This window comes from Carassius gibelio, chromosome B14 (assembly GCF_023724105.1).
Source record: "Carassius gibelio isolate Cgi1373 ecotype wild population from Czech Republic chromosome B14, carGib1.2-hapl.c, whole genome shotgun sequence".
Taxonomy (NCBI): Eukaryota; Metazoa; Chordata; class Actinopteri; order Cypriniformes; family Cyprinidae; genus Carassius; species Carassius gibelio.
In genome coordinates, this window is record NC_068409.1 from 12,203,411 (window position 1) to 12,223,308 (window position 19,898).

The 19,898-nt window shown below is 37.7% G+C and overlaps 1 protein-coding gene across 3 annotated transcripts in view; it reads right to left on the reverse strand.

Annotated features, from left to right (window-relative positions):
* Positions 1–226: 226 nt before the first annotated feature.
* LOC127971380 (pro-neuregulin-2, membrane-bound isoform) overlaps positions 227–19,898 on the reverse strand; it is a 73,137-nt gene continuing 53,465 nt past the window's right edge. For all 3 annotated transcript variants that reach the window (XM_052574364.1, XM_052574363.1, XM_052574365.1), the window contains 7 exons: positions 18,101–18,159; positions 16,036–16,059; positions 7,340–7,442; positions 6,911–7,034; positions 6,398–6,531; positions 5,391–5,615; positions 227–2,694 (listed from right to left, as the gene is read on the reverse strand). In XM_052574364.1, the coding sequence (XP_052430324.1) occupies positions 2,049–2,694; positions 5,391–5,615; positions 6,398–6,531; positions 6,911–7,034; positions 7,340–7,442; positions 16,036–16,059; positions 18,101–18,159 (1,315 nt within the window). In that variant the 3' untranslated portion in view covers positions 227–2,048. The remainder of the gene's footprint in view (positions 2,695–5,390; positions 5,616–6,397; positions 6,532–6,910; positions 7,035–7,339; positions 7,443–16,035; positions 16,060–18,100; positions 18,160–19,898) is intronic.

Consider the following 19,898-nt stretch of genomic DNA (forward strand, 5'->3'; position numbering starts at 1 on the left):
AATAGTTGTTCCCTGTGAAAACATTTTCTTATTATTAAGACATATCACTCCAAGAAATAGACATACATCCGGAAGAATTCATTTTTAAATGGTAGGAATTAAGATTTATTTTTTCCCATATGAACAAGTGGTTTGATTTTATTTTTCATTTTTTTACAAGTACTATTTTTGTATTAATTTTTTTGAGAAAACTTGCAAAAACTTCTAGCATATTCCAAGTCAAGAATGAACATGAAAAAAGGGGATTTATTGCTGAATGTCAAATGAAAACTACACTTTCACCGTGTGAATACGACTCAGTTGCTGCGGTTACCATGCACCCATCTATCTGAACCACTAGAACATGCAGAGGGAGGGATGCCTTCACAGGCAGAGAGGAAGAACAGAAGCAACAGAGAGAGAAAGACAGGAAGAAAATCAATCGGTGAGACGAGCGGTGCTTTAAACAACTGTGCACACAGAATGAATCTTGAGCATGTGTGTCTGTATGTGTGTGTTGTAAGTGTGTGCATCTGCATGTGTGTCTAAGTGTAAGTGTGTGGGTGGCAGGTTTGTCTTTTCAAATGTAGTTGTAAGTTGCTGGGCTCTGGAAGTAGGGATTTACACTTTAGAATCCACCAAGTAGCACGTCTAGTAGCCGAACACGCATTGCTTTGAGCAAGTCTCCAACTTGCATACAGATGTGTCAAAAAAAGACAGCGGGGTTGGGAACGACCCCACTGAAACAAAACAAAGAAAAGCCAACAAAACATGGAGATAACATTCGCAGATAAACATATCTGGTCGTAACGTTCTCCGTAACGTCCCAGCATGACGCAGACACGAAGGGCAGTAATGGATCTGTTTTAGGGGCAATGCAGTTTTTGATGAAAAGTCCTGAGACACAGTGCGGCTTAAAGCTGCTGGCATAGGAATGGGAACATGTGGGAGAGAGATGTAGGTCCGTGTAGGCTAGAATCAGGCTGGATTGGTTCCTCCGCAGGCCAATGACTACATAAGGAAAGAAGGTTACAGTGCAATGAGCTTGTGTTACCACTAGGGGGGTTTAACCCTTTAGTGTTAACCCAGAGCTCCCTTTCGACAAAGCCAATATCCTAAAAAGAGTACAAGCATACGTATACACACACAGGCACACGTCGAAACTCACAACACGCACACACGCTCGAAACGCTAACCTGAAGACGAACACAACGCGAACGCACGAACGAAACGCGTTCTCACGCGAAACTGTGTACACAAAGACACGTACAAATACACTGAGGTTTAACGATACTCTCACGCACACGGGCAGAAGTGTAAACGCATTCATTGGACGCACAGACCACCGTTTCAAAAACCCTGAACACCAGGGCTAATACCGCAACCCAGCGTCATGCCCTGTGAACTCCTGCGTACCTCTGTTTCAATGGAAACAATATGCGACAACCAGTTGAGAGAAAGGAAAATGTAAAACGAGGAAACCAAAGACGAATGCAAACAGTGCTCAGATGTGCAAACAAATTGGCATCTGATGCAATTTAACGTCGGTTATGTGTGCGCGTGAATCCTAGTCATGTAAACAAACACCTTACACAGAAGTGATTCAATATTGCATGGTGTCTGAATAATATCACAGTTCAAATGGGGAGATCCTGAACAAATGAAACAAACGAACGAAGAAAAAACAGAAAAACATGTCTATAAAACCCAAGTCTGTTTTTAAGAAAGGCTACAAAAATTCAACTGAACCTCCCTCATCGGCAAACAGCAAAAGGCACCACAATATTATTCTATTTCTAACTCGTGAAAAAATTGGCACATAATTCTTCTTCGTAATGCTGTAAATCAAAAAAAGGAATTACATATAAATAGTTTTCCCCCTATAAAAAAAGTCTTTGCTGCTAGCTAGTAGACAATTTTTGCTGAAATGAAAATAAATATTTCATTTGTTTAGAATATCTGTCTGTTATATAAAATAAAAAATATTTCTCATAGGTGCAGGTCTATAGCATATCATTTGTTTTTCGCGCCTATGCAAGTTCGTACGTTCTCGCTCTCGTCTTTCTTTTTTAAAGGGGTGCATTGTCCGGTCTGGACCGTGACTGCGACAGTTTGTTGGCCTGCACATTTCCCCGGGAGACCGAGCGTCCCGTGTTGGTGAAAGTCCGTGTGTCGTTGGGTCGGTAGATGGTGGCCGGTTCGGTAGCATTCATGTTCTGCATACTGAGGAACGGTGTGCTCTCGCCGTGGGCGAGGTCTCCGACCTCATCGTCCTCCCACTCGCTGTCCGACAGGCAGCTTTGGGAGCTGTAGTTCCTGGGGCCCGGCGTGTGCTGCGACACGTTGCCATTGAACCGTGACCTCCTGCGCCAACGGCGGCCGCTGCTGCTCTTCTTCGGCTGCTCTCGGGAGGACATGTATTCCTGCGTGGTCTCATAATCCTCGTCGTCCACAAAGCGGTATGGGCTGGACGGAAGGGAGCCCGTGCTCTCCGCTGCGTAATACGGGCGTCGGGATCGTCGGTAGCGGTGCAGGAGGGGCTGGTCGTCTTCGGGTGAGTAGGCTGCCATGGCGATGGCAGAAGCGGCAGGTGGCAGGGAAAGGGCATGGCTGGCGTTGGGCGTGGTGATCTGAAAGGTAGGCACCTGCGGGGGCAGTGAGGAGTGAAAGTCTACTGGAGATAGACGCGCCGGTGTGGTCAGAGCAGACACGTACCTGCGAGGATGCAGAAAAACATGGGGTGAGAGACGGGATAGAAAAATCTTTTAAATACACTACACCAGTGGTTTTCAACCTGTGGTCCGCGGCCCCCTAGTGGGCCGCGGTGGTATTGCAGGTGGGCCGCCATTTATTTTCTGTTCATTTCCAGTCCATTCTAGGGCTGTGCGATTAAAAGAAAACGTCCTAAAATCACGATTTGAGCGTGCGCATATGCCTAACTCCAAGTTCACACACTGTGATGGCTAAGAAATAGGCTAGAAATAAAAACGTGCGAAAATAATTCATGTCTAACACATGAGCATAGAGTGAATTTGTTAGTGAACAGGATGCAGTTTAAGTGAGAGGAGACACGTTTTAAGTGTGCACACTCTCTCCTCGCAAAGCAGCGTGTATCTGAGCAAGCACGACCGGTTTTGTGACAGAGCAAAGGAAATCTGCTGCGAACAGAGAGATTCGCACTCGTGCATTATTTTAATGTGCTTTCGCGTTATATTTATGCGCTCTCACTGCTGACCGCATACACATACTGTATACACACTGCAAACACCTGAGGCACCGCTACAATTAATGAGCTCTATGAACAATGCATGGCAAAAAAGAAAAAAAGTCCCTGTATACAGGATTTTTTATTTATTTATTTTTTTCTATACATATATATTTCTATACAAGTCTATACATTTTTTTACATGTTCACTATAGTGATAATTTTGACTTATGTCTGTTCTAGAGATGTTACAACTTTTTGATAAAGCTCTGATTGGTTTTCTTTTGGAAATATGTTTCAAATTAATCCTGAATGCATTTATGACTAAAAGCACAATTGCAAAATTGATCAAAAAAATCGCGATAGTTTTTTTTTTTTTTTTTTTTTTGTCCATATCGCACAGCCCTAGTTTATTCAATAAATATAGTTTAAAATCTAGCTTCTGAGTACTAAGTTATTAACCCAACAATATCGGGGTCAGTTAATTTTTTTGAAGTGGGCCGCGCAAACATATGTGTTTGGTTGTGTGGGCCGCGAGTTGAAAAAGGTTGGGAACCACTGCACTACACCAATAAAAACACTTTGGGGTCAGTGAGAAGTTTTATCAAAATTATTCCAGTAAAATCTGAAATATTGTGAAATTTTTACAGTTTAAAATGTTTACTTTTTGAGTATATTTTAAAATGTAATTTATTCCTGTGATGCAAAAGCAGAATTTTCAGGATCATTACTCCAGTTTTTAGTGTCACATGATCCTTCAGAAATTATTCTTATATGCTGATTTGTTGCTTAAGAAATATTTCTTATAATTAAAGTTAAAATTGTATGTAGGAATGACAACGAGCGGTTGAAATAGGTATTGCAGTCCAAATTCAAAATATTGGAGGGTTTTGTTTTTTCACCGAGCCTCTCTTCCTCAGACTTGATTGATGACACCAAAAGGGTTGAGCGCACTTGACGATGAATTAAATACGTTGTGTTTTCCGCAAAACTGGCAACCTGGCGTGCTGAAATGCAATTGTGTAAACTGGCTGTGAAAGGTTTCACAAACCAAAACAAAGACCGACATTCCAGCCTGGAACGCACATTTTCAAAGGAGAATAACTGACTGTAGCATTGTTTTTCAGATAAAAAGTATGTGTATAAAAAATTGCAGAAATATCTGCAAACATATTATGGTACTTTTATGCTTTAGTAGAGTCATAATTTTACATACAGCACCTTTAATATGAGATAAAATTGATAAATTGTAAAAGTTTGAAATAGAAATCTTTCATATTTCTTGTTATTATCAATGTTGAAAAAAGCTGTGCTGCTTGGTATTTTTTAGAAACTATGACATCATTATTTTTATTTTAGGATTCTTTGATGAATATCATGTTCAAAAGAACAGTTTTTATTTGAAATAGAAATCTGTAATAAAATGAAAAGTGTCTTTACCACCATTGTTGATCAATTTAATGTGAAAAAGATACTGTATATTTCTTTTAAAAATCTTATGGACCTCAAACATATGAATGGTAGTGCACGTCTGCTGCATGGTATAATTTATATGAATTATATATTAGCACATTTAGAGCAATATTTATAGGGAACAAAAATAGTATTTGAATCAATGATTTACAATAAATCAACCAATTACAATGACATTAAATCTAAATTACACTAAATACATTTGAAATAAAATAATGCAATAATGCCTTATTTTATATAGCAAAATCATTTAACTAAATATTTTCCTAGAAAATCAGCCTGTTTTCCTTAATCAGCCTGTTTACATCAATGGTTACTGTTTACCATTCAACCAAAACAATTCATGAAAATGAAGCTAGCTTCTACTTTAGAGAGAGAAGACAAGTGTAGAAAAAGCAGAGCAGTAGTGTTTCGTTACACACACTGATACCTGTTGGAAAAAATATAGGAAACATGTTTTGAAAGGAGGTACATTTAATCATTAAGCAGATGCTTTTATCCAAAGCAACAAACAGTTCAGCTACTGTCAACACTACTAAACATTATCTGAGATCTGCTTATTGTGTGCTATGGTTCAACACCAATTATCAAATTCCTGATCAAATACTGCTTACAAACTTATTTAACCAACAGGACAATAGGCATGCTTTCATTTGACCACAAATATACTCAGTGTCTTTATCTGTGATGGTGAACACTTTTTATCTGCTGCTGTCATTTCCTTATCACTCACCTGTCACTGTGAGGTGAGTCCCGCAGGGAGTCGTAAGAGTCTCCGTACTGCAGGGGGCACTGTGTAGTGTTAGGATACCCACAGTATGCTGCTCGGCGGGCACGAGCCTCCATACACGCTGGGCTGCTGCATTTACTGGTGCCAACAGAGGAAGACAGTGCCCCCGACTGGCAATCAGAGTGCATGCTGTCCGTCCGCTCCATACTCCATGTCCGCTCCTCGTGCCTGACACAAGCGGGAACAACACAAAGGGAAGTAGAATATAGAAAGTATATAAAAAGATAAGAATTTTTCTTTTGAATTGATTTATTCATTATGCAATAAATTGGTTAAAATTGGAAAATGCCTAAAGACATAAAAACATTAACTCTTTGAGGAAAAGTATATGAATAAAAATATTTTTTCACACACACCAAAAAATGTTTTTAAAATGAATAATAATAAGAAATAGGTTTTCTATTAGCAAATCATCATATTAAAATAATTTCTGAAAGGTCATGTGAAAATTCAGCTTTGCATCGCAGGAAAAAAAATAAATGTTGAAATATATAAACAGTTATGTTAAATTATGTGACTAGTGTTTTTTTTTTTTGGAACAAATAAATGCACCTATATATATATATATATATATATATATATATATATATATATATATATATATATATATATATATATACACAAGGGAATCAATTAAATAAAAATCCATAATAAAAGTTTTTCTGTACATAACGTGTGTATGTATACTGTGTATATTTCTGTATATATAAATACACACATGCATGTATATATTTAAGAAAAATTTATTCATATATTAAAGATATTTATATATAATAACAATTAAATGAATATAAATGTAAATATGAGATTGGAAAAAAAGATTTATGTAAATAGTTTTGGCTAGTTAGGTAAATTCACAGCTAAATAGAGAGATGGACTAAAGATATATCAAGTCCAGGATCTAAATCTGGATATATTTGCAGATGGATCAGTCAGGGAAGAGTCCGTACCGGTGACTGGAAGCGTGAGAAGCTGTGGAGGTGTGGTGGGATCTTGACGACATTCGGCTGCCCGAGAAATTGCCCGATGTCTCTGTTCCGTGTCGTACTACTCGCTCAGTTGCTGGGACATTCTTAGATATATACTGCAATAAAAAGAGTAGCATGAGATTGTGTCGTTTTCACACCTGAGTCCTAACCTAAGTTTAATTACATTTGAAGAATGCTTAGTCATCAGTCATCTGTGCACCACAGGAAGCAGTTCATCACTATAATGTGATCAATTGCAATTTACATCTGAATTGCTGTAACATCCAGAAGAAACCACACTGCAGTTCACATAATCGGAAGCCTTTTCAGAAATACTGGACTAAGAACTTTCTATCTAATAAAAAATAATAATTATATGTTCTACACCAAAAGCAACATTAAATGCTTTTTTTAAGGCAATCTCCCTGTGAACACTTATTTAACTTATGCATAAGATATATCAGCATACTGGTAAAGAGATGCAGGAAAACTCACATCCACCATGGGGATTTCCTCAGGACCGGGGCCAGGATGGTTGGGTCCGTTGGCCAGCATGCGGTTTGGATGCTCCGCACACATGTTCTGGTGCAGGTGGTTATGCAACTTCTTCCTTTGCTTCCTGAAAAAACATCCAATATCAAATCTGATCTGTGATTTGTACAATGACAGGACATACTCTAATTTTTAAAGCAGGAAAGTAATGTCAGATTTGATCAGTGTAATGCATCCTTCCTGAGTAACATTTTTAATAATAATAAAATATAAATAAAAAAAACTGACCCCAAACTTTTGAACACAAGTATTCTAAACAGATATAGTGATATAAATTTGCTTATAGTGTTTTATTTTTTAGTTATGCTTTTTAATTTAATGTGTGAAAGTGCACAGCTCTTTCTGGCAATCGCGAGAGTTCCCGGAGCTTACTTGGTTTTGCAGTATGCCACCACACACACGATGCCAACCACCAGCAGTGCCACGCAGATGCCCGTTATCGTCAGCACACGTTTTTGGTACAGCTCCTCAGCCTCTGAATGAACGAGAGCCATGGACAAGCACACACATATGCACAGACATACACGCAGAGACAAACACACATGTACACGACGACCATTGAACACAAAGACACACATACATACAAAACACACAACCGCTGCATCAGTGGCAGCCTTTAAACCACGTCAAAACTAACTCATTCAGCCTAAACTTCAGTCTACATTTTATGTTATAATTGTAAACAGTCATATTTGTCACTTCTAAACAGATTTATTTAGTTAAAGGGATAGTACACCTAAAAAATCATATTCCATCATTATTTACTAACCCTCATGTTCCTGCAAACCTGAATGATTTTATTTCTCTTATGGAACCGAAAAGGAGAAAGTCCAAGCTACAAGTTCCAAATAATGAAAATGAATGGGGACTGAGACAAGACTCAGTCAAGCAAGATTTTCAGTGAATAATAACATTTGAAGCAATCGTAAAATATTGCACAAGATATTTGATTAACTTTTATGATGCTTTCATGGTGCTTTTTTGTCCTTTTTAGAGTTCCCATTCACTACCACTGTATGGAAGAAAGCAGCTTGGACCCCAATATGCAAATAGCCTAAAATATATGTACATATATTCAAGGGGTCATACAACGTTGCTAAAAAGAACATTTATGTTGTGTATTTGGTGTTTATACTGTTTAAGGTAAAAAAAAAAACACATTGTTTTCCAAATACTGTACATTTATCGTTTCTCCTCTATGCTCCGCCTTTCTGAAACGAGTCGAATGCCTCAAGCGTGTGACGGAAACGTTACGCGCCTAAACATACTGTGATGCCGTGTGTCCAGGCACGACAAGACAAAACAATAAAACCCAATATAAATGAGGCATTTGTTGCATCCAGTGGGGACATAATTACTGGTTATCTGCATTTGTAATCGGAGAAATGGCAACTGTCCTTGCAAAGTTGTTATTGCCCCACTTAATGGAAACAGGCTCTGGCATTGTAGGCTACTCTCACAGTAAACAGTCCTCGTCCTCTGCAAAATGCACTGCACACATCTGAATATTTGGGTTGAACTGTTCCGGAAGAGTTGTGTCCTCCTTTGGGGGGACAAACAAAGTAGTTTCGCTTTCACAACTAAACACACAGCATTTCCACAACATGGCGCTGGAGGTAACAACGAGAACAAAAGTTACGCCTTCTTTCTTTGTGTGAACATTTGGCTGGCTTCATGCACATCTTCCCACATAGTGACATAGAGATGTGGGGTTGTGTTTAAACAAGGCCGATTTAGGAGGGCAAGGTTAACTCTTAACTTTTATAAAGAATATCTCTTTGGATTTGAGACTTTAGTCTTTGCAACTTTACAAATCTTCTTCATGCACCAAGAGCTTGTAACACTCTAAAGAGAAAGCAAAACTTGAAATTGCATCATATGACCCCTTTTAACTTCCATATATGAAATATATTGTAATATGTAACAATTTAATATATTAACATATATATCTAGTCCATATGAATATGCATGTTTAATACATTTCTGGACATATGTCACATACATGTATATTCATCCTAAAACCTGTCAATGCACGTCAATGCAAATAAATATAAAAAATAGACATGTATTTAAAATATTCTACAGATTTTTTTTTGTTGTTGTTGCATATATCATATTTTAATAAGGTTGCAACATGTACTGTTCACATATATGATTGCTGCATAATATACCAAATTAAAAAAATCATCATATTGTATTAACATAGTAAAGTATCAGTATTGGAATTTTATATATGTTATAAACTTACATCATGTGTGATAAAATTATATCTCACCTTACAGGTAACATAGCAATATCATAATATCATATATCTTGATACAGGGCAAAATATGTCATATATTAATTTCCAGACATTCTGTTAAACATCTCATTTTGTGTTCCAAAGAATAAAAGTCAAACAGGTTTAGAATAACATGAGGGTGAGTAAACAATGATTATCATTTTTTGGGTGAACTCTCTATTTAAATCTAAAATCCTAATTTCTAATAGGCACTGAGGTGCATCAGATGTCATTTTAAAAACACATTTCAGATGGCTGATATCAGGTGCTCGGCAGCATGGGAAGGGCACAGCTGTGGTGCTTTCTCTGTCTGCCAGGGTTTCACATAAAGCACATTACGCTGAAACAGTGGGATATCTTTTGGCTACCTCCAGGACTGAAATCATACTGTGCAACACTGGAAACTCAAATTATTGGGCTAGAAGTGTTTATAAAATGAAATCTCCACCCCTCTGAAAGCCCATAACATGCATTATTCTATATATATATATAGAATCCTATGACGTCTGAAGACAGAGCAGTCTGAGCTTCTAAGTCTTGCGTAAAGCATGCCTAAAGTTAAAACACACAAACTGCATTATAAGAGCTCTTTGGAGAGGGTTGTTCATAAAACCTGATTAAAGTTCCCAAGCATTTTTGGGATATTCGTTTTTACAACTAAATGTGTTTTAAAATCAACATGAAATCAAAACTAACCCAATTACTTTCTTAATGCACATTCCTGGTCTTTTTCTGAATGATTCATCAGTGCACATAATTTTGAAGTAATAAATGTTTGTTTCATTTCTTCATAGTTTTTACAATAAGTAAATATTTAAATATATTTAAATACAAAGTAAAACATTTATCTTAATTTAAACTTGTAAAAAAGTTAACATTCAAATGTAATTTCTTTATATATATATATATATATATATATATATATATATATATATATATATATATATATATATATATATATATATATATATATATATATATATTTACACACACACACACACACACACATTTACATTTTTTGTTCCACTGAAATATTACAAATAGTAGCTAATTATAAATAACTTCATGTTGACTTTAAAAAACATAAATTTTGGCAAACCAAGGCTTTGATGAGCAGGTTTTATGAACACCGTGTATACAGATGCCTTGAACACATATTTTTATATCTGGGTCTGATTTTTGAAAACGAGTATATTCGAAACATCCTCTAGGGTGCTGAACGTGGGCAGCAACAGAGGAAGCATACAGAACATGAAGGGAGGGAATGAGAAAACGGACGGGAGGAAGGAGAGAAGAGAATTGAGGGCCAAATAGGGGGATGAGTGTGTAATAAAAGAGAAATGCAGGAGGGAGGCAGGGAGGGAGGCGGTTAAGTCAGACACTGATATTGCATTGCATGCTTGTTACAGGAAACAGAGATCAGAGTACACAAAGAGAGAGAAAACAGATAGCGAGATGTACCCAGACCATCAGCTAATGAACTTTAGTGGTGCAGACAAGAAGACAGGAGAAGAGATGGGCAACACTCATTTTACCACTCACTCGGCTCCCTGACACATATGTTGTTTGTAAATAAAAGGCTTATTTTTTTTATGCACTGCAAAAAAAAAAAGAAAAAATAAGTTTTAAGTACTTAATAAGGTTCTTAATTAGTATATTTATGCAGTTTTCCCGGAAAAATATAGCTTACAGAAATATTTGTATTATAATAGAAGGAAAATTCTCAAAAAAATAAATAAATCCTTAAAACAAGATTAATGTACTTGAGAAACAACATTGTATTTGATATACACTACCTATCAATATTTGTAATGTTTTGGAAATAATTATCTTATATGCTCTTTTTAGTTATCTCTAATGCTTTTATAATTAGTACTACATATAACAAGTTATATTTCAAATAGACATAGTTTTTTTTTTACTTTCTATTCCTGAACAACAACAAAAAAGTTGTATATTATCATTTAATTGATAGTTATAAGACCCATTCTAAAATATTTTAACATTAAAACATATTCAAATAAAAGTTACTCTTAATTATAATTATATTTTACAAATTACTGTTTTTACTGTATTTTTGAAGAAATAAAAGTAGGTTAGTTGTGCATAGCAGACTTTTGACGGGTATTGTAAAAGTTGTTTTCAGGGAATATATTGTAGTTTACCCTATTGACAATACACAGTTATGTGAAAAAGTTAGGACACCCTACTGAATTCCATGGTTTTCTTTACGGACATAATAAAAAATTATCTTGTCCTTAGCAGGTCTTCAAATTTTGAAATGAAAACCTCAGACAAACAACGTCACACAACATATCACACTGTGTCATTATTTACTAAACAAAACTAAAGCCGAAATGGAAAAACCATGTATGACAAACTCAGGACAACGTATGATTCAATTGCCTGTAGATCGTTTTAGCAGCATCAGCATCATTCTGGAGGAATTTTAATGATTTGCTCTAGTTTTATTGAGGTTTGTGGGCATTTGTTTATACACAGCTCTCGCCACAGCAGCATTTCAGTTAGGATGAGGTCTGGACTTTGACTGGGCTTTTGCAACACTTTGATTCTTTTCTTTTCAGACGTTCTGTTGTAGATGTTCTTGTGTGCTTAGGATCATCGCTCTTTTGCCTCATCCAGTCTTGGCCAAGCTTTAGCTGTCGGATGGATGTCCTCACATTTGACAGAATACTTTGGTAAATAGAGGAGTTCACAGTCGACTCCATGGCTGTGAGGTGCCCAGGTCCTGTGGCTACAAAACAAGCCCAAAATCATCAGTTGTTTGTGCTGATATGCTCTTTAGGTTTTCACAGGGTTTGTTAGGTTAGGACAATATTTGGCTGAGATACAACTATTTGATAGTCTGAGGATGCAAAAAAAATCTAAATATTGAGAAAATCCTCTTTAAAATTGTCCAGATTAAGTTCTTAGCAATGCATATTACTAATCAAAAATTACGTTTTTATATATTTACGGTAAGAAATTAAAAAAATATCTTCAAGGAACATGATCTTTACTTAATATCCTAAAGATTTTTGGCATAAAAGAAAAATCTATAATTTTGACCCATACAGTGTAAATATACCTGTGCTACTTAGGACTGGTTTTGTGGCCTAACTTTGTCACACATGGCTTTTCCATTTTTTTATAAATAATTTATTAAATTTGAGTTGTTGTTCAAGGTACAGATTTTTTTTGTCCTGATAGAGAAAACCATGGAATTAAATAAGGTGTCCCTAAATATTTCAAACACACACACACACACACATATATATTATTATTTTGACAATGAGGTAAACTACAATATATTCTCAGTATATTTTTTGTAAAACTTTAATAAACCCAAAAACAGTTTTTCTTAATGTCCCCCCCATAAAAATGGAAGTCCAATTAGAAAAATAATTGTTATCTATTCAAGATATATTCTCTAAATAGAGAAGGTCTTGGTTACGTAAGTAAGGGAACAGAGACATTATGTCGAATGACATATGGGGTCTCACTTGGGAGTTTAAGAGAAAATGCCAATGAAAATTGGACAAGTGGATTTTACATACCTGAGCCCCTCCCCGTGCCTACAGGTATAAATAGGCAACAGGTTCATCCACTCTCTAGGTTTTACGCAGAGGAGCCGAGAACATGTCCTGACAAAAGCGAATGGTTTGAGGTTGTGGCATGGGGACATAACGTCTGTGTTCCCTCCATCCGGAAACCAGGGTTATGTACGTAACCGAGACTTTCCCTATCTGTCGGTCACTACTAGTTATGTCGAACGACATATGGGGTCTTATGGAAAACGCCACAACCCTGTGGTGCTGCAATTGCTGACAAGTCGCGTTGTGTCACAAAAGCTATGCTTAAGGTCATAACCTTCCAAAGCCCCAGCGCAAATTGGTACCGAAGGGGACCAAGAGGGTGAGTACATTGCTGTTGGAGGAGGCCATGCTGCTGTTCTGTCTTCAAAAAGTTTTTGGAAGGGATTTCAACCTTCAGTGAAATATTGCTTCAAATCTTTCCTATTTCCTATTTGCTTGGAGACAGCTTTCCCTTTCTGCTGACCTCCAAAGCAGGCCAGGAGCTGCTCAGAGCTTCTGAAGCTCTGGGTGTAGTCCACGTATATGCAAAGTGCTCTTACGGGACACAGCAATGCCAAGGCTGGATCTGCCTCCTCCGGGGGCAGTGCTTGCAGGTTCACCACCTGGTCTCGGAAGGGAGTGGTGGAAACCTTTGGCATGTATCCAGGCCGGGGTCTCAGGACAACGTGAGAGTAGGCTGGCCAGAACACAAGGCGATCTTCACTTACGGAAAATACTTGATGGAAGTAAGCGCAATCAGTCTTGAGAAACAGGAACTTGAGCTTGACTGAATCCAGCGGCTCAAAGGGATCCCTCGGCCAGAACAATAGAGAGGTCTCAGGAGGGTATCAGGGGTGCCCTAGAAGGATTTAACCTTCTGGAACCCCTCAAGAACCTAACGATTAAAACATGGCTCCCCAGGGACTGGCCATCCACTGCATCATTATGGTCTGCAATGGCAGCCACATACACTTTCAAGGTGGAGGGAGACAGCCTATGCTCCAAACTTTCTTGCAGGAAAAAAAGAATGACACTGACCCAGCATCTACGGGGGTCTTCTCGGTGAGAAGAACACCAATTCGTGAACAGACTCCACTTCAAAGCGGAGGTCTGCCTCATGAAGGGGGCTTTATCCTGAGTGATAGCGTCCAGAAGCCACACGTGGAGGTTCTAAAGATCTGGACACGGGTGCCATATGGTGCCCAGCCCTTGAAAGAGGAGGTTTCTCCTCAGGGGGGTGCACCAGGGAGGGGCTGTCACGAGGAGCATGAGTCACAAAAAACAGGTCCGGGTGGGCCAGTAAGGCACAACCAACAGGACCTGTTCCTTGTCCTCCCTGACCTTGCACAGTGTCTGTATGAGCAGGCTCACTGGGGGAAACGCATACTTGCGTAGAGCCAGAGGCCAGCTGTGTGCCAGTGATAGCCGCCGACAGCATACAGGCTTTGGACATGAGACCCTGGACTATTCCTCCCAGTGGTGGCGTTTTGCGGGCACAGGTGCACTGCAGTCACACTCTCCTGCTGGGGAATGTTGACGCACCCCCTAGCTCCCCCACCATCGAGGGTAGTAAGGATGGAGGAAGGAAACAAGTGGCTTCTGGCCATAAAAGGGGCCATCCATGACTATGTCTCTTCCCCATGCACATCCAGGAAGAACGGAACAAGAGCAAAATGCAGTTGTGAGCCGTGCTCTACATCGAGAACCCATCAAACAGCCATAAGCACTCAGGGCTGGGCAGTGTATTCACCAACAACCTGATCTCACAGCTGCCAGGGCAACTCTGGGTCTGATTCTGCAGTGGCGACAACACCCGAGGGGGGCAGTCCCGCCAAATCTTCATCCACAGAAGTCAACAGCCCATCCCACGATGTTGCAATTGACATCTGATCCCCCGGTGGCAATCCGAATGACCCGTTGGGACAGCCATAGGACAATCCAGCAGAATCACCCAGCAGGTGCACAGGACAAGCACTGCTGAAGGGGTGAGAGGTCTGTGGGGCGTAGGCTAGTGCAGAAGCTCTCACTGTCACCCTCAAATCTCCCAGTGCACTAGCCGGCAGTCCTGGGATGGGTAGTGACAGAGGGGTCTGCTCCTTTCCCTTTAAGAAAGGACAGACGCGATTGCAGTGTTGGCATGGTCACACACGCAGTGCAGGCATGTACCATCCACGAACCCATCTTCAGCGTGCTGAATGCCCAGATACGGAAGACAACGATCGTGGCCTTTGTCAGAGGAAAGGAAACGACCGTATCCAAAAGGACACGAATGAAAAAGACGTGAATCGTCCATGATTTGCTCTTTTAGGAAAACTCTTTTAGTTGAAGCGCCCAGGGGAATTGCTGGAAGGGCCACCGCTGTCCACGCCATATCGCTAACCAAACAACTTCCCAACACACAGCAGATGAATGGCTTTGTGGAGTATATAAGCTTTTCATACAAGCACTCAGCTCCGAAGCAAAAATCTGAAGAGTGGATGCACCTGACGCCTATTTATACCCGTAGGCACAGGGAGTGGCTCAGGTATGTAAAATCCACTAGCCAATTTTCATTGACATTTTCTATTAAACTCAAGAGATGATTGACCTCCCAAGTGAGACCCCATATGTCGTATTTTCTTTTAAATTAGTTTTATGTTTGGATATTTGACTGGAAAACATGTCAAAAACACTGGTTAAGAATCTCTCTCTTTTTTTTTTTTGCAGTGTATAGAATAACAAGCTATTCTTGAAATCTTATTTCTCTAAGAAGTTGAATCACATTAGCATAATGGGTTTAAATTGAATAATTTATTACAGCAATAAACCATAGAAGGCTGTGGTAAAATCACTGTAACACCTGGCCTTAAGTGGCTCATCGCTTTTATAAAATGGTGGTTTTGATAAAATACACAAATTGCTACATTCCTAACAATAGCACAACTTGGTATATAAATCAAGAATTCAACTGATATACAGTCACAGAATAGGAAATATGCGTTTTATAAATACTGATCTACCTGACTGATGTGTTTCCTATATTCCTAAAAATGAGTGTCGCTTTGTCAGAGCTGAAAAAGTAAATCAGAAGCTGGGAATGTATTTGCTTGTTCAAATATAGGACAGAGAAAATAGAACGAGACGAGTCCTTATGTGAATATGCTTAATCTATGTCATCAAATTATGTCATGAACCTTAAAAACTAAAGAATCAAACAAATAATAACTTCATACCCATGATTTCAATTCCAAGATGCTCTGCCAATGCAGAAAGTTGACAATGTAAAAAAAGAAGGAAAAAAAAAAGAAAACAGGTTTCAGGTACAAATATCCACTTGTGGTTCACTAGAATGCGATCAGTGGTGTTGTTTGGTTAGTTTTGTTCGAGACATTGAGGTGAGTGACTATACGTTCCAGTAACAGACAGACAATGCAGACACACACTGGCCAACTCCTTAAAACAGAAACAAAACCGACGGAAAAACCAGTAAACAAACAGACAACACGCCTTTCTTGTTCATCGCATGTAAGCAAGCGTACAAAAATGCATGCAGACATAGACAGCCACACTTACTGCCATATTTACTAGACCTCATTTCTGGTTTAAGGTTAAGAAAAAACAAAACATAAAAACAAACCGTTAAACACAAAAGCACAATTGCAACACAAAAAGACACAAGTACAGATGAACGTAGACAGACATCTAATGATTCAAATGCAAAACAACAATCAGATGGCTTTGGTTTAGTCACAGTATTACATTTTCATGTATATTTTTAAACTTCCACTGCATATGTGCAAAGGTATAAACACATCTTGTACTCAGGCACATCAGCATGCATGATACTGGCAATACTGAGGGCTCCTCATAGCCAACTACCGCTGTTTGGAAAGCAGCGGTTCTAGAGGTCAAAGGTTAGAGGTAAGGGTCATGCATCATGCCTCAGGCTCAGAACGCTGTTAGAGATCATACAAAACAACAGCATCAATATTACTTAACAACCAGAACTTGATAGAAATGTTCCAGGTTCAACACAACCATCGGTATCTGAGGATTTTCTCATCGTTAAAATGAGCTAAAATTACACTTGCAGTAATGCACGTATAATGCTATTATGGAGGATTTGAAAGCAGAGATATGTGTAGAACCACGGAATATATTACATATACAGTTTGGTATGCAGAATAATCATACAATTTAGTTTTGTCTAACCCTAACACCGAGACACACAGTACCAAGAAAATCTATTGTACATCTTCCATACAAAACACATAACACAAAGTTTGTAGGATGTAAAAAAATTTTTTAACCAGCCCCTTTCTGTTCTTCTGGGAAAAAAGACAAAATGTTGTGTTTTTCTATGTAAATGGTCCCTTTCTGTTATTCTTGTGTATTATGTGAAATTGACAGCAGATGACCTTCATTTCGATTCAAAAGTCTGCGGTCAGTAAAATGAAAAATAAATAAATCAATACTTATTCAGCAACATTAAATTGATTGAGAGTGACAGTAAAAAAAAATATATATAATAATAATAATCCCATGAAGAAATTGTATCATTATTTCCACAAAAATTTCCACAAGTTTTCACTCATAATAATAAGAACTATTTCTGGAGCAGCAAATCATCACATTAATTAAATATCATATTAATGATTTCTGAAGTATCATGTGGCACTGAAAAGTAACGTTACTGAAAATTCAAGAATAAATTAAGATTTTAAAACAGAAAACACTTATTTAAAATTTTAATAATATTTCACCAAATTACTTCAGTTTTTTCCTGTTTATTTATTTTTTACTAATAAATGCAGCCTTGCTGAGCATTAGTGACTTTCAGATATATTAAAACAACCTCAAACATTTGAACGTCTATAATATCTATAATATATAATAACAATATATTAACTTGTATTGAACCCAGAACAATCCTTTAAATTATATAAATGAGTGCCTGTCAAACATGTCATAATTGTAATGGACTAATTCATTTAGAAATCTAACTCTGTTTTATGGGAACATAATCTACATGTTAACGTGCTTTATTGTTAATTGCATCATTTGCACCAAATTTAAACTCTTCTCCAATTTCCATTATACTATGGGGAAAAAAATCTCTTTTTTAATAATATATCAATGCACTCTGTTCACATCCATGATTCTCTGCTTAATAAACCAATTTAAAACTCTGAATGGACAAACAGAATCAGACATGTACATGCACGCATACATCATAGCCAACATGCAGCTTCAGAGCAGACAGAAAGACAAACAGACAGAAAGAAGAAATGGACATACTGTAGAAACCGGCCATAACGGAAGTTTGACAGCGTTCACCGGTATAGTCATTTGGACACCTGATGGAGGGAAACAAACCCACAGAGGGAGAAGGAAGGAACGAGAGGGAAGGGGTAGTGGAGAGAGAGACATGAGGAGGAACAGAGAGAGAGAGAGAGAGAAAGAGGGGGAGAGAGAGAGAGAGAGACAGAGAGAGAGAGAGAGAGAGAGAGAAGAGAGAAAGAGAGCAGAGAAACATGCAGTTAGAACAACAGAGAACAACCCCAGCAAGCTGTTCCACCTGATGATGTCATCGCTGTGATGTCACAGCCTGCGGCTATGCTGGACGAGTTTGAACCTGAGGAAAGAGGGTCCATGTCATTTCATGCCATGTTTAGGATGGGTCTAAAAAACTATAGGCATTGTGGGGAACCCGATTCATTTTAATGATATAGAACTGATTCATTCAGACGGTTCAATTAGATGGCAATTCCTGAAGGGGGCGCTTACCCGCCTAAAAACTCCAGTGTCCTCCATTGGGCCACAATCAAATATTATTACCTTTTTCTTTTCGTTTTTTGTCTTACTGGAGACATTTGTCTATATATATATATATATATATATATATATATATATACATTTGAAGTTGTAAATAAAACAGATTATTTCAGTCTTTCTATGAAATATCATGTTTCATTCAAATGTTAGTCATTTGTAATTTTTTGTCAAATTAACTACACTCTTAAAAATAAAGGTGCTTCACGATGCCATAGAAGAACCTTTTTTTGTCTAAATGGCTCCATAAAGAAGCTTTAACATCTAAAGAACCTTTCTGTTTCACAAAAGAAGAAGAAGGTTCTTCAGTTTCTAAAAAGGTATGAAAGAGATGGTTATTTAAAGAACCTTTGACCGAATTGTTCTTTGTGGAACTAAAAATAGTTCTTCTATGGCATTTTAAGAGTAGTTTTTGAGTTTTTTTTTTTTCAGAGTATGAGTTTTGAAATCTTTTGAAAACTATGAAATTATCATATTTATTATCATCACAATTATTGGTCAAATCAGACCATTCCTTTCAAGTAATGCCCGCATAATAGGCATTGAATTCTCAATAATATGATGATATGATAATATGTGATATGCACATTCATATTTTTATATTTCTCATGCTCAATAGGTGTGTTTGACTTCAGTCGGATTTAACCGTTTGGTGAAATTTCCCACTTACAATAAGAGGAGGAGTTGAAACATTAAGAGACACTTCTCCTGCTTCTCCTGCATTTGCATATTTTATTCACAAATGAAGAGGATTATCTGCAACATTTGTCAAATATAAATGTTTCAAATGTTTTCATTTATAGCACCAAAAACAATAACTATAATTATGACAATGATAATATTTTAAAAATCATTTTGAATGTAAAAGAACCACCACAACTATAACAATAACAGCAAAGAGGAACAATATTATTTGAATCACTTTTAAAGTGACTGTTTTCCAGCTGATGCATGACAAAAACAATGACAACCGATCAGAATCCCTCCTGCTTTAAAGAGCTCAAGCATTTAAGGTGTCAGAAAACAAAACTGCAGCATGTTCTTATAATAAACAAAACATTATTGCATATTGGTGTTCACGCTAATATAGCAATCATTAACATGATAGTTATCGTTCTTTTTCAACATGAGCCTACACTATTTAAATGCAGTGGGGTTCATATTTTTTATCCGTTTTATTTGGTTTGATAATGTTTGATCTACAGTGGCCCCAGAGTATTTAGACATAAGTGTACATAATTAATCCTAATCTGAAGCTTCACAT